The 16290-nt window shown below is 39.2% G+C and overlaps 1 protein-coding gene and 1 long non-coding RNA gene across 3 annotated transcripts in view; one reads left to right on the forward strand and one right to left on the reverse strand.

Annotated features, from left to right (window-relative positions):
* ppp2r3a (protein phosphatase 2, regulatory subunit B'', alpha) overlaps positions 1-16290 on the reverse strand; it is a 343519-nt gene that overhangs the window by 101102 nt on the left and 226127 nt on the right. The window contains exon 1 of one of the 2 annotated variants that reach the window (XM_059948916.1): positions 8757-9426. The exons of the other annotated variant lie outside the window; for it this stretch is intronic. Coding sequence (XP_059804899.1) covers positions 8757-8888 — 132 coding nt within the window. The 5' untranslated portion in view covers positions 8889-9426. Of the gene's footprint in view, positions 1-8756; positions 9427-16290 lie in introns of those variants that run through there. 2 annotated transcript variants of the gene reach the window in all.
* The window catches only part of LOC132380230 (uncharacterized), a 43819-nt gene continuing 36152 nt past the window's right edge, over positions 8624-16290 (forward strand). The window contains exons 1-2 of the long non-coding RNA XR_009507707.1: positions 8624-8735; positions 11454-11627. This is a non-coding gene — a long non-coding RNA (uncharacterized LOC132380230). The remainder of the gene's footprint in view (positions 8736-11453; positions 11628-16290) is intronic.

The following is a 16290-nucleotide window of genomic DNA, read 5'->3' on the forward strand; positions in this document are numbered from 1 at the left end:
GGCTGTTTGTCCTACTCCCATCAGGAAGGAGTCTTACGTAGCAGACACCCCAGGACCACCAGCTTCAAAAGCAGTTACATTCTCCAAGCAGTAACACTGATCAACCCTAAAACCCTGCCCTCCACAACCCCACCACCACTACTTTATTATTTCCTGTGCACCCTAGCTGTCTCTGTGTCAATACGCAACCCAGTGCACACCAGGACAGTATGATATGGAGAGCAAGCTGTTGCCCTTGCGACAGGCTCCCCTCTCCACGTAGCTGATGAATCCAAGGTAGTGGCCAGGACTGCAACAGCAACATCAGAGGAGTTGCCAGCCAGTGTGATGCACCATCAATAACTCACTCTGAGACGTAAAGGCGAGATATCGGCTTTTATTGACTGGAAGAAGGAACCAGCAGTGAGTGACCATCATACTACATCCTGGAGACTGAGGCCGAGCGTCAGGCCTCAGATCGCCTTTATACAGGGGTCTGTGGGAGGAGCCACAGGAGCAGTCAGCAGGGGGCGTGTCCAGACAGGCACACGTAGTTCACCACACAGTGTTGAACACAACACTGTAGGACTGACTGCCTTAGGGACTCGAGCTATGGATTTTTCCTCAGCCTGCCCCATGAGTGGGTATAGCAGCAAGGCAGCAGAGGTTTGGGATCAGAGTTTTCCGTCTGCTATATGAGCTACCAACCACAGCTGACGAGACCCATCTGCCCGAAGCGAACTGGTTTTCCCAGTGGAAATAGTCACTTCGCAAATTTCTTCTTTACAGCAACATGAAAACTTTTGATAAAAGAGGAACAGCTTGTATTACTTAAAGTAGTAAGATGACACCTTTAACATATGTGGCAAATAGTATTTTAAAATTCCATTCAACATTTTATTCTTGTCTAAAGATCTGCAAAATGTTATTTCCAAATCCAAGCAAACTCCATGTCTCAATATACCCTGTTCTAGAAGTTTTAAATTGATTGTTTTCCTTGGGATAATTGGGTTAATGTTGTATCAAGCACATTGATTTGCTTAGGAGCAGTGAATATTGCTAGAGTTAGGAACTATAGAAGAACCCGTATAGTTTACCTCTGTTTTTTATACAATCCATACTTAGCAACCATTATTCCCTCAGCATTTTCATTATCACACCTTACCAGCTATAATAAATATGCTTGGAGTTCTTCCGAATTTTCCTTGTTATTTTAAAAGGAATATATTAGCAAAAATATACCCTCAGATCTTCATGCCCTTAACCATAACATTTCCATTTCCTCAAAACTTCTTACAATCCACAATCTTCAGAGTTTTAAAATGTGAGCTTGGCAAATCCTGGTTGCTACTTTGTAATTTACTTCATTCATTTTACAATTTATTTATAGATTTAGTAAAGCTCTTGCTTCCTTTTTAAAAATTGCTACAATCTGTATTTTCTTAGCACACACTGCTATTCATAACCAAGCTCTCTAAAAGTACTTCAGAGCTACTTGATTGGCAGGATTAAGTGCTTTAGAAGTTCATGGGCTTCAATTTATACAAAATATTAAGGGATAGGTAGTTGGCAGTAATTGTTATTAATGGATGGTGGACAACCTGAATCAGTATCCATAGCTCCCATTCACCCATATGTCTATCTCTTCCTAATGGATCTTAGGTCCCTAATTATTCAAAAGGATGAACAACATTATTCTTTACTGAGTACATACTGTATTTTCTCTGTCTTTTCAACAGATCTAATTTTTTTTGCCATTTACAGAGAATTTGCTGCCAAGTGTACGCTAATGTGTTTGATGTGCCATTAACTCTACCTTGTCAGACTATTTGTCCAACATCTGATATTGGATGAGTAGACTTCTCTGACAAAGTGATAGGGGAACTAGAATCATCATCTTTGGTACCAACACAAAGCAGGTTTGCATTCCTCTCCCCAGAAACTGTCTGAAACTGATCAGACTTTTAGGACTCTGGTATCATTTGACCTAAGTTCCAGTTCATATAACAATCCATTATTAGGATTCCAATTTCCAATTTCCATAACATCATCAAACGTTATCCATGCTTTTATTTACCTACTGATATCACGTATGCCTTTGTTACCTATTAATGCAATTATTGCAAGGCACTCCTGGCTGGTCTCCCTTATTTTACCCTCCACTAACTAGAGGTCATACAAAACTCACAAATTGGCTTATTAATTATCACTACAATGACACTTATCCTAATTTTAAAATTCCTCCTGGATCATGTTCCTCCACATCTCTGTAATTCCTCCTGCCCTATAAACATTCTAATATTGGCCACTTGAGCAAATTAATTAATCACTTCACAATTAACAGTTAGATGCTGAACACTGGACCTAAACTTTTATGCCAAACCATCTCTCTTTTCTCCTTTAAGACCCTCTCTAAAACTCATCTCCTTGACCAAGCTTTATGCCATCTGCCCTTGTATCACCAAAGTGACTTATTGCCAGAATTATATATTTTTTGGATAAAACCCCTGCAAAGGGCATTGGGATATTTTGCTGGATGAGAGTTGCTATATACCGCCCGTTGTTTTTGATAATATCTCTGAGTGACTAGATGCTGGTGCACTGGATGACCGTCCCTCCTTGGACAAGTTTGGAAAAACTAAAAACACCATTTACCTCAGAACAGATTTGAATAGTAAGTCCTGATGACATTTGGAGAATTGACTTGCAGTAAAGATTGATGCAATCAGACCAAGAGTTAATGAGCATATATTCACCATACTCAGTGAAGACATTTCTCCTATTGCTCTGCACAGGACTGAAAGAAGCTGCAAAGGGTTATAAATTTAGTCGGCTCCATCTTGGGTACTAGCCTACAAAGTACCCAGGACATCTTCAAGGAGTGGTGTCTCAGAAAGGCAGCGTCCATTATTAAGGACCCCCAGAACCCAGGGCATGCCCTTTTCTCACTGTTACCATCAGGTAGGAGGTACAGAAGCCTGAAGGCACACACTCTGATTCAGGAACAGCTTCTTCCCCTCTGCCATCTGATTCCTAAATTGACAATGAACTTGTGAACACTACCTCACTTTTAAAATATACATTATTTCTGGTTTTTGCACAATTTTTAATTTATTCAATGTACACATACTGTAATTGATTTATTATTTATTTATTATTATTTTATGTTTTACTTCGATATTATGTATTGCATTGAACTGCTGCTGCTAAGTTAACAAATTTCATGACACATGCCGGTGATAATAAACCTGATTCTGATTCATCTCAGTCTGAAATGAATAACCTCTTATTCTGATATTGTGACCTCTGGTTCTAGTCTTGTCCAGCAGGAAGAAACATTCTCCCTGCATCCAGCCTGTTAAGTCCTGTGCAAACCTTACAACTTTTAGTGAAATATCCTCCCATTCTTCAAAACTCTTCAGTATGTAGCCTAGTCCACTCAGTCTCTTCATATACAACAAACACAACAGTTCTGGAACAGCTATTGTGAATCTTGAGTGCCCTCCCTCTATGTCAAGTATATCCTTTTTCAGATAAGGTGACTGAAAACTGCATGTTTCCATATATGGAAACTTCCATATCCGATCTCTCATAATTGCAGTAAAACATCTTTCCTCCTATCCTCCATAAGAATGGCTGATATATTGTCATCTAATTAAAATTCCAATTTGCTCGCTACACCCATTGACATTATGTGACTTGTTTACAAAAACACTTTCAAATCAACAATACTCAATCTCTCACCATTTAAAAATACTTCGCTTATCAGTTCTCTGACTGGCATAAGGCAGAAAGTGTAGGAAACCGGAGTCCAGTGAGAGCTTGAATTCTGCCTCCATATTGTTTCATGATGCGCTCGCTGAAGCTAACGTGCATGGCTTGGGTTAATTACTTGACCCATTAGTTTTGGAGATACTGCCATCTTACACATCAGGTAGAGAGCAATAATATGTCTACATGCTTCTTGGATATTGTGTTGATACTTAAGATTAAATCAGTAAGAAGATGGAGTAAAAGCATACCATCATTAAGGATTCTTTATCTGTTCACTCACCTAAGGGTTGTCTGTGTATGTGCGTACATTTGAGTGATAGAGAGTGGAAGAGTATTTTTCTGTAACTTTTTCAACATGAGAAAATGTCATTCCATGTGATTGTGTAGATATGTAGATCTATCCACATGTTTTTGTCATTCAGGTCCTTCGGCCCATCTAGTCCATGTCGAACCATTTCAACTGCCTTCTCCCATCAACCTGTCACTGGGACCATTGCACTCCATCTCTCTACCATCTATGTACTTATCCAAACTTCTCTTAAATGTTGAAATTGAGCTCACAGGCCCCACGCGCTGGCAGCTCATTTCACACTCTCATGACCCTCTGAGTGAAGAAGTTTCCTCTCATGTTCCCCTCAAACTTTACACCTTTCACCCTTAACCCATGACCTCTGGTGTAGTCCCACCCAACCTCAGTGGAAAAAGCCTGTTTGTATTTATACTACCTATATCCTTCATAATCTTGTATACCTTTTTCAAATCTCCTCTCAATCTTCTACATTCCAAGGGATAAAGTCCTAACCTATTTAATCTTTCCTTATAACACAGGTCCTCCAGACCCGGCAACATTCTTGTAAATTTCCTCCGTACTCTTTCAACTTCATTTACATCTTTTCTGTAGGTAGGTGACCAAAACTTCACACTGTACCCCAAATTAGGCCTTATCATTGTCTTATTCAACTTCAACATAACCTCAATACCTGGATTTATGAAGGCCAATGTCCCAAAAGCTTTCTTAACAACCCTATCTACCTGTGGCACTACTTTCAACAAATTATGGACCTGTATTCCTAGATCCCTTTGTCCTAAATCTCTTTCTCATCACCAAATTAGATTCGGTGATATGGCAGGAATGTCGGTATGTTACCATCAAGCTATTGTGTGACTTGGAGTGGCCTTGCACATACAGGTTATCCCATGGGATTGCTGCCCATGTTTTGGTAGTGGAGGTTGCAGGTTGGAAGATGATGTGCACATTAGTGCACTGCATTTTGAAGATTGTATGCACTGGTTCCAAGGTCCAATGGAGGGAATTAACATTTAAGGTGATGAATAGGAAGAAGATGACACAGGCTTCTTTAGTGTTACTGGAACTGCATTTATCCAGATTGTTGGAAAGGATTCCATCACTCTCTTGACTTTTGCCTTGTGGGTGGTGAAAAGTATTTAGGGAGTCAGAAGTGAGTTACTTACAATATGATACCTGGTTCCTGATCTGATCTTGTATTCACAGGTTTGACATGGTTAGCACAGTTGTGTTTCTGGTCACTTGTAACCCCCGAGAGAAGAGGAATGGTAACTTTAATACTGGGTAGGCAGTTAGATTCTCTTGCATTGTGATTCTCCCATACTGTAAATTCTATGATATGAATATTATTTGGTCTGTAACAGTTTATGTTTGATTGTTGTCCAGATTTTGGTTCATTAACTACGGGTGACCTTTGCGCGATTTGCAATAACTAGCTGCCATAAAAATCACTAGGTAAGCCCGCACCATTTGTAATGTTTAATCACTAAGGATTGAACAATTGTATGTGGGTTATTTCAAATGTTATACATTGGATTATACAGTCGATAGTTAACTAACGGATAAAAAATGCAATTGATTTCCATTTCAAATAAAGTTATGGAAAAAATATACATTTGTCTATCTGGATAGCATACTTACCCTTAACAGAAACAGAATCAAGTCATTCAGAGGGTTTAATAAATATTTCTTCCCAATCCAATTTAGGAATTCTGTCAGTTCTTCGAAGCAACATCTATGGACATAGTCAGTTCTAATTTTGGTCAAAACACTGTATCTGCTTTATGCTTCCATAAAGCTGTCATAACAATGCAAGTTGCTTGGGTATTAGCAATACTTCCACTACTGAGGCACATGACAGGAAAGGTCTGCTTTCCCTTACAGAACCATATTGTTGTCAGCCAATTTATGACTGGATATGCCAGATGCCATATATGTGAATTTAAAATTAACTGAGGAGGCAAAGGAAAACTAGAAACTTCAAAATATTTTTCAGAAAAGATAGATTTATATAATAAAAGGTAACTTCCCAATTATGCACTGAATCAATTTCTGAATGCTTCTCACCATAGATCTCCAATTACAGATAATTACAGATAGCTTCTGTCAGCTTTCTGGGGTCACAGTTAACCAAAGAGTAGCTTCTTTTTTTAAAAGAGTCTAAGCTAGTAAGATTCTGCACTTCTCCAATTTAATCCACCCTTCTAACTGAAAGCCCTTGTCCTTTAGTCCAAGTCTCCACTAAATACTGGTGAGCCCCACTAATATGTGTTGTAAATAATGACAATGTTATCGTTATGGTGGTATACTTGTGAGCTGGGAGCATAATTCTAAGTGTCTGATCCATGGTAGTACAAGGTTAAATAAGCATTAATTATTTCAGCCTAAAACACGTAACAGTTAACATCAGCTATATCTACATTTGAAGTGAATGAGAATAATTTTGTATTGAAGATGAACAGTTGCTATTATAACATATAATGTTTGTTTTTGTTAGGGCTTTTAGCAACTGAATTCTTCAAACAGTATTTTTTGCCACCTATGGTACAATTTAGAACTTGGCTACTTGATAGAAGAAAAGATTAGAAATTTGAAATACATTTTGGGGCAGCAGGCCCTCTGACTTCCCATATTTGCTAGCAGAAATTGCTGGATGATGAAGAAAATTTCTCATTTATATTAGATTCCATGAACACAGATCGTTATTCTTTTTCTGGAACTATTTATTTATTCTGGAATTTACCATAATTTTATGTTTTTGCACCGAATTGCTGCTGCAAAGTAACAAATTTCACATCATATAAGCCAATGATAATAAACATAATTCTGACTCCAGCCGATCTGAAATCAGGGTTCATTGAAATAATGCCCGAATTTCCATGAACTCTGCTTCTGGTCAAACGCTTAGATTGGATTTAGTCTGTCACATGGTCTACATTCACACAAGTCCATTCCAATGTTCTCTATTAGAGATTTCATTCAGAGTGTCGTACACATAGTGTTTAGTCTGGATCAGACCCCATTTAGTGTGGACTCCAATCAGTTATGTGGACAAGGCAACCCTTCAGGTGTCTATTGCACATTGCATATTGTGCAGAATCTGCACTGAATTAGTTAAGTCTGCCACATTTAAGATGGAGAATAGATCTGTATTGTTTCTCAATCTATAAAGAATTGAAGACATATTGTACTTATTTAATTCGATTTTCCACATGGTTATACATATACACGTTAATATGCTGAAGACTCCCTTTATGATGTAGTCTATAATGGGGTAGAGTGCAATTTGTTGCACTCTGCATACCAATCAAGGCAAACATTATCTAGTTACACACACAAAATGCTGGAAGAACTCAGCAGGCTAAGCAGTATCAATGGAAAAGAGTAAACAGTCGATGTTTCAGGCCAAGACCCTTCAACAGTATTACCTTATTATGAATTATATGGTTCTGTTGCCTCTTCAGGCAGTAACAAAAAGATTTCACTTTATAGGAAACAGATTCATGAGAAATCTGAAGTGTTTGAAGTTCTAAGCCTGAAAAAACACTTCACGAATTAACCTGGCTACATACATAATGGGTTTGGCGTAATTTTTATTTGATTTAATTCCCGTGATCCATGTTTTTAACTGTCAAATATTCCTGGGGTTATAGTCAAATTTAGACTCTATTTTTGAGTGAAACATTCTGCAAACAGATGCTTCCATTTTAATAGGAAGTTTCACCTGAGCAGAGCTTTGAAATAAGTTTTATTGATCTAGCAGCAGCCTCCATTTACGATAGCACTGTTGGATAAGTACTTAAGCTTGAAAATGTGAAGTTTATTTCATTTTGACTGGTAAATTAATTCCCTTGATAGGACTAGAGAACACAGCTAAAAGATATACAACCGAGTAAGAGGGAGATTAGATGAATTTTCATTGTTATGATTTGGAATACACTATCTGGAAGTGTGGGGAAAGCAGGTTCTGCATCAGCTTTAAATATGCACAAATATTTGAAAAAAAGGAGAATAATTTGCAGAGCTTTGGGAAAACAGTGGGAAGATGAAACTACCTGGCTCATTGAAAGGGCAGCACTGACATGGAGGCTGAATGGTGTTATAATAATGCAAAGGACAGCAAAGAAGCAGGGAAAACTCTAGCCATAATTAAAAGATACAATAAGCAAATTTAAAAGTGGTGGATGATGCATAAACAGCTGGAACTAACCAACTCCTAATGATTGCCAGCATAGTTTTCATGAAGCCTACCTTTGGACCCTCTAGGGATGACTCCTTTAAATGTCCCTCTGTAGAGCAGAACACAGACAAAATCTAGAGTATTTGAAATAGTATTAATTTAAATATGTATGGAAAAGGCAACATACTAGCAGAAGGAATATTGAGCCCAACCCCCTCCCTCAATGCTCAACCTAAATGATGTCCATATATGGTTAAGGTTAAAACTGGAAAAATAATTGCAAACTACTTTATAAAAGCAGCAATCAAAATGCACAATCACTCTCTCTCCTTTCTCTCTCTATCCCCCTGGTGAAAGATTAACCTGTCTCAGCATTTTCAACCTGATCTTGAATTTGTTGGTACTAATGCAAATAGCTGTCTCTAAAGATTTTCATATACTAATAGCAACTAGCAAAGAAGACACCGTATAACCGGAACAGAACCAAGAGTCAAGGTATTGAGAATTGTTTCAAACCTGTGCTTGCTGGAAAGATTTCAACCTCTTCTTGAATCGTGATGGCAAAACAAAATCACAGCCACGGGCGAGGAAAGCAAACTCTCCTCGTAAGTCAGGGTCCCTTCGCAGAGAAGTTTCCTTGATCATCATCTTGTTTAATAATACTTCTGGTGTGTGTATGTGTGAGTGTGAGACTGTCCTTTAGTAATGCAGTAACTATGGACTGAAAAACAGTTCAGGGTCCCTGTTTACAGAAAAAAGTGAAATTTGCCTTCTTGAAAGACTGCACTCTTGTCTTTATTTCCACAGAATGACAATGTCCATGCATTGTACTTCAGCACCGTGGGTCAAAGTCCAGTCCTGACATTTAAACAATTTAGCATTCTAGAGCACGTCTCTCGGAGTTTAACTGCTGTGTTGCGCTCAGCCACATGACCTGCAAGGCAATCTTGCCTAACGGAGGACTTCACCACAATTGATCTGTCCAGGACTGTGGATATGAGTGCATTGTGGGAAGGGAAGAACCCTCTACCAGAAGAGCTAAAGTTAGCACTTGCTGAAGAAGACCCGAAAATAATCTAGCTTGCTATGACACTGTTTACACTAATAGCATCTTAATTTAAACTGTGAGGCATGCACTTCAATAAATCACATGGGTTTCACAGTAACCAGTTCAACGCCAAAAAAAATAATCACAGCTCAAGAAGTCATTTGGAACATTTCACAAAATAACAACAAACAACTTTACAAAAAGCTGGTTTGAGAAAAATTGTGGCAAAATTGTTAGGGTTATTTTTCAGACATTGATGTGAGCAGAAGAGCCTGGTGCTTTCACAGTTTTTTTGTTTATAGACAATTGATTGCCTGTGGGAAACTTTCTAACCTTTCTTCCCCTTTCTCCCTCTTGCTCTGCTGTACCCACTCCCCCGCCCCCCACCACCAGCCCAATGTATAAATAACTGCCTTACTTGCTGCTGGCACCGAGTCATGACATTCAAGTTCCACACCATTCCCTGGTTACTCCACTAATCAACAGCAGCTGTTTGGAGAATAGCAAACACATCAGGGATCCTAAGGAGAAATATGTTTGAACTTAGCTACGTCCTCTCTGTGGACAGCTTTGTATTGTGGGCAACTACAACATTTATTATCAAATTTTGGAAAGGGTCACATGAAGATGTTAAATCTGCTTGCAACATGGAGGAAGACCATCAGCTTGCTGCGGTGACAAAGAGCAGTGGGAATTTAAAAAAAAAACAGCTGTTCCTGCAATAGCTAGACAAGATACAGTACCAGTTTTAATACTCTTGCACTGTTGGAATGTGCACCTGGATGGTATTCAGATAACATGCAATTGGTACTTGTCAAACTTGAACTATTCAACCATACTTTTCCAAAGGCTATTATAAGGTTCTGTCCTATGCATTACTTCCAATTTGAGTTACTAAATTTTGGTTTTGATTTGTTTGCAATAATATTTCTTTATTATATTTCAATGGACCCTGTTTATAGCCAATGCTCTGGGCTGGATTTGGCATTGACTCGATTCAGAATCAAAGTTGTAGCCTATGCTATACTGAAGTATCCACTCTAGTGTCAGAATCTCAGAAACACTTCCACAGAATAGGAATAGCTGGAATGCCTCTGGAGTCAGGAGGAGATCATCTGTTACCCAGAGAACCTTTAGGATGCATTTTGATCATGTTGATTTCTGGCAGTACTGGGGATTTTCACTTCCCCAACCCCCCCCATACAGTTTTATTTAGACGTGCAACTGTATAGCTATAACATAAATTCAGCAGTTTGGTACAAAGTTTCAACTTTGTGAAGAGAGTGCAAAGCAATGAATGCAGAGAATAAAAAGTTTAGGGCAGATTTAGTGGAGGTGTTCAACATTACAAAGTACTTGGATGGCTTTAATAAGGAGAAGCAGTTTTTGCTGTTGTTAAGTGGTTTGGTCACTAGGGGGCATAAATTTAAGGTAATTGAGAGAAGCATTGGAGAGTGGATGGGGGAAATAATTTACATCACACACATTGTGATGATTTGAATCACAACACCATAAAGAGACATGGGAGCAAATTCAACAATGATTTTCAGAAAGCACTAATTCCCTAAACCACACCAGTTTAAGAGAGTTAGTGCCGGCAATGTCCTCTTATTAATAAACTGCACAACCAGTATTTTACTGAATATTTCTCTTTCTGGAATAATTGTTTCTCATATAAACCTGCTGAATACATACCATTTAATGCCAAAAATATTATTTTCGAAGCTCTTCCATTTTGATTTCCATAATTCATATGTCATAACAATTCAGTGTGGTAATAATTTTCAACCTATTTCTTGAATGCAAGATACTGTAGTCTGCTGGTAATTAAACAGCCCAGATAGTTGACATTTAACATAATTGACATTAATAGGTGAAAAAAGAGCAAGATCTATCCATTACCCCTTCTGCCATCCTGTTAGTTGCAGAATAAAAGGATAATGGGTTTGTCAATTGATGATGTGGATGAACAATCAATATGGATTTTTTTCTGATATTGGTTATGACTATTATAGACATGGAACAAAGATGGAAAGTAGGTTGAGAAGAGCAGTTTTTAAATAGCGTCTGTTGCATATGCTTGTGTTTAAAAAGCAGTTATTTCTGTCATTGATAGTTGGTGAGAAAAAAGCTGAAGTCAATTCAGACCTGTTTGCTCTCTGCAGTTTCAAGCATTCAGTCTTGGAGATGCCAGCAATGGCTGTGAGTGAAAATGAAACTATTTCACTACTTCACCAAGTTTGGAACAATGAAGAATTTGAAGTTATCGACAGTCATCTTGAATGTTACAATGGAAATGAAGATTTGGATGATAGACGATGTTTGGATACATCGGTAAGGTATGAAGGTAGCCTATTATTTATGCTAGGTGTCTGCACTGATTTTGTTCATTTACAGTCAATCAAAAGAATGCGTACACTGGATGAACTCCTCTCGCAATAACTATTAGGAACTAATACACAGCTTTAAGGTACTGTAGTAGTATTGATAGTGTTCTAATTTGTCCTATATTTCAATTGAATCAACTGGCACATTGCCTGATGCATTCTCAGAAATCATTGGCTCATATGACTCAGTTCGTAATGATCCTGATTTCTCACCGTGGGTGCCATTGCCCATTAAAAACACTCCCAAGCTCACAGTGTGGTTAATGTGCACAATGTATTGCATCAAGTGGAACTGTTACTACCAGAAGTAAAAGATACCTTCTCATTTCCTGCCCTCTATATTGTTCGGACGCCTAGCCTTCCTATGAAATGATATCTCATTAAGAATCATCATTGAGATGAAAGGTAGTTTAGCACCAAAGGAAGTTTTTAAAGCTTGATAATATAAAATAAAAAGTCAGATTTATTTTATTTTACATTACCAAGCCTGTGTTAAACCATTTAAAAAAGCCTTTCCCTTTAAGGATTTTAAACCCCTACATCTATAAAAAGATTCGACCTATGCTCAGTTGAACTCACAAACCAAGATTATAAAGTAGTTTTAAATTTCAGGCTTCAGATTCTCCAACTATAAAAGTAATTTTGCTGTCGTAACAACATCATATTAGCTCATTGTCATGTTAGGAATATTACTTGTACAGTTGGAGGAATGGAAGGTGTTTTTAATCAGTCATGTTCGAAATCATTAGTTGACAGCTGTTGTATATATACTTAGAACAAAGGATGCATGTTACAGATCAACAGACGTGCTTTGCTCTGCCAGTCACGCTTAACCTCAGAAGTATTTAAGGAAATTGAATGCGGTCAGCCAGCAGATCTGACCTCCAAAGGGAGGTGCATAACTTTCTTTAACTTAGTGACAAGGACATGCACTTTCAACACAGCAGGTTGTTTGTCGTCACTGAACGGCAAGGCAAGTGTCTTCACTATCTTCCAACGAACTTGAAAGAGGAATGTCAGTACTTCCAAGGCCTGGTCGTATCTCATATTTTTAAAAAAACATGTTTACAGTCTTTTTCTTCTCCAGCAACACTTATGGGTCATTTTAGCAGCACAGGGACTGTGAAAACACTTTAGCTGCTGCGTGCATCTTTGATCTTTTAACTTTTCCACCAGTTTGAATCACCTCAGGTTTTTCCACATTATGTTCCTTCTGCATGTCTTCATCCATTCACCTATCCTTAGTGGGATTACATTTTCTACTTTCCCATCTGTGGAAACCATTCCAGAATCTGTGGAATATTGAAACTTGGCAACCAGAACATCCATTATGTCCATAGCTACCTCTTTTACCTTGGGATGCAGGCCATCAGGTCCTGGTGATATATTGGTTTTCAGTTCCATCAATTATTCTATTGAATTTAATATTTACTCTTACTAATTTCTTTCAGCTCCTAATGTATTCTGGACCTGTTGTTTTCCACTTCTTGTGACTTTTTTTCCAGAAAAAGAGAGTTGAATGGCAAAGAGACTGAATGAAGAAAGTCCAGACCTAAGGATCAAAACAGCCAATATATGTGCACATGGGGCAATAGTAGTAAGGTTTATAAGCAAGTCAGAATTGGAGGAAAATGGATTCCACAGGATTGTGGGGGTCTAGAACATAGAACAGTACAGCACAATACAGGCCCTTCAGCCCACAGTGTTGTGCCAACCCTTAAACCCTGCCTCCCATATAACCCACTACCTTAAATTCCTCCATATACCTGTCTAGTAGTCTCTTAAATTTCACTAGTGTATCTGCCTCCACCACAGACTCAGGCAGTGCATTCCACACACCAACCACTCTCTGAGTAAAAAACCTTCCTCTAATATCCCCCTTGAACTTCACACCCCTTACCTTAAAGCCATGTCCTCTTGTATGGAGCAGTGGTGCCCTGGGGAAGAGGCGCTGGCTGTCTAGTCTATCTATTCCTCGTAATATCTTGTATACCTCTATTATGTCTCCTCTCATCCTCCTTCTCTCCAAAGAGTAAAGCCCTAGCTCCCTTAATCTCTGATCATAGTGCATACTCTCTAAACCAGGCAGCATCCTGGTAAATCTCCTCTGTACCCTTTCCAATGCTTCCACATCCTTCCTATAGTGAGGCGACCAGAACTGGACACAGTACTCCAAGCGTGGCCTAACCAGAGTTTTATAGAGCTGCATCATTACCTCACGACTCTTAAAACTCTATCCCTTGACTTACGAAAGCTAACACCTATAACGTTTCTTAACTACCCTGTCTACCTGTAAGGCAACTTTCAGGCATCTGTGAACATGTGCCCCCAGATCCCTCTGCTCCTCCATACTACCAAGTATCCTGCCATTTACTTTGAATCTGCCTTGGAGTTTGTACTTCCAACGTGTACCACCTCACACTTCTCCAGGTTGAACTCCATCTGCCACTTCTCAGCCCACTTCTGCATCCCATCAATGTCTTTCTGCAATCTTCAACAATTCTCTACACTATCCACAACACCATCAACCTTTGTGTCGTCTGCAAACTTGCCAACCCACCCTTCTACCCCCACATCCAGGTCATTAATGAAAATCACGAAAAGTAGGGGTCCCAGAACCGAGCCCTGTTGGACACCACTAGTCCCAACCCTCCAATCTGAATGTACTCCCTCCACCACGACCCTCTGCTTTCTGCAGATAAGCCAATTCTGAATCCACCTGGCCAAACTTCCCTGGATCCCATGCCTTCTGACTTTCTGAATAAGCCTACCGTGTGAAACCTTGGCAGATGCCTTACTAAAATCCACATAGATTACATCCACTGCTTTACCCTCATCTATATGCCTGGTCACCTCCTCAAAGAACTCTAACAGGATTGTTAGACACGATCTACCCTTCACAAAGCCATGCTGATTGTCCCTGATCAGACCATGATTCTCTAAATGCCAATAGACTCTATCTCTAAGAATCTTTTCCAACAGCTTTCCCACTGCAGGCGTAAGGCTCACTGGTCTATAATTATCTGGACTATCCCTACTATATTTTTTGAACAAGGGACAACATTTGCTTGCCTCCAATCCTTTGGTACAATTCCTGTGGACAACAAGGACATAAAGATCCTAGCCAGAGGCTCAACAATCTCTTCCCTCGCCTCGTGGAGCAGCCTGGTTAATATTCTGACAGGCCCCAGGGACTTATCCGTCCTAATGTATTTTAACAACTCCAACACCTCCTCTCCCTTAATATCAACATGCTCCAGAAATTCAACCTCACTCATATTGTCCTCACTGTCATCAAGTTCCCTCTCATTGGTGAACACTGAAGAGAAGTATTCATTGAGGACCTTGCTCACTTCTACAGCATCCAGGCTCATCTTCCCACCTTTATCTCTAATCGTTCCTACCTTCACTCCTGTCATTCTTTTGTTCTTCACATAATTGAAGAATGCCTTGGGGTTTTCCTTTACCCTACTCGCCAAGGCCTTCTCATGCCCCCTTCTTGCTCTCCTCAGCCCCTTCTTAAGCTCCTTTCTTGCTACTCTATATTCCTCAATAGCCCCAACTGATCCTTGCTTCCTAAACCTCATGTATGCTGCCTTCTTCCACTGACTAGATTTTCCACCTCACTTGTCACCCATGGTTCCCTCACACTACCATTCTTTATCTTCCTCACCGGGACAAATTTATCCCTAACATCCTGTAAGAGATCCCTAAACATCGACCACATGTCCATAGTACATTTCCCTGCAAAAACATCATCCCAATTCACACCCATAAGTTCTAGCCTTATAGCCTAATAATTTGCCCTTCCCCAATTAAAAATTTTCCTGTCCTCTCTGATTCTATCCTTTTCCATGATAATGCTAAAGGCCATGGAGCAGTGGTCACTGTCCCCCAGATGTTCACCTAGTTTAAATCAAGTTTAAACCAATTTAAATCTAATCTACATATGTGAACAATGCCTGACCACATCAATTCTCAGCAACATAAATTTCCACTATTGAAATATTGGAAGACCAGAGCAATTACCTAATATCCCAGCCACAAAATCTGTTCCCTAACTGTTTTCTTCATCATTCTCCTTTGCAAATGTGAGTGTGCAAACATAGCCACTGAAATTAATTGATGCTGGGACCACATACGTGTGTCAACATTAAGGCCATCTATTCAACCTTTATAACTGCCTGACACCACTCTTCTCCGGTTCTGCTACCAAAACAATCAACTGTGACTTTTTCCCTCCAGGTGTGAGAATTTTCGAATGCATTCCAGGCTGCCCGCTAATCTTCTGGCTTCAATAAACTTGAGATCATCAAGTATATTGCAACATCCAATTCATTCTCCTTGGATTAAGCAAACCTTGACTTAAAAATCCTTATTCTTGCAAACACCTTCCTTCTGCCACTCTGATCTGATTATACTCGTTTGAGAACAACTGCTGCATTGCGTGCTGTTCTGTTCACCATATTTTAGGAAGAACGTGTGAAGGAAAGATTGCCAGAATGATTCCAGCAATGAGAACTGCCACTTTGATCTTGCCCACAGCTTCATTACCATTGCCCAGTTCCCCTTGCCTTTATTGGAGTCCAGACTTCATTTTGTGGAGTTTTTGTGT

Source organism: Hypanus sabinus, chromosome 2, assembly GCF_030144855.1.
Source record: "Hypanus sabinus isolate sHypSab1 chromosome 2, sHypSab1.hap1, whole genome shotgun sequence".
Lineage (NCBI taxonomy): Eukaryota > Metazoa > Chordata > Chondrichthyes > Myliobatiformes > Dasyatidae > Hypanus > Hypanus sabinus.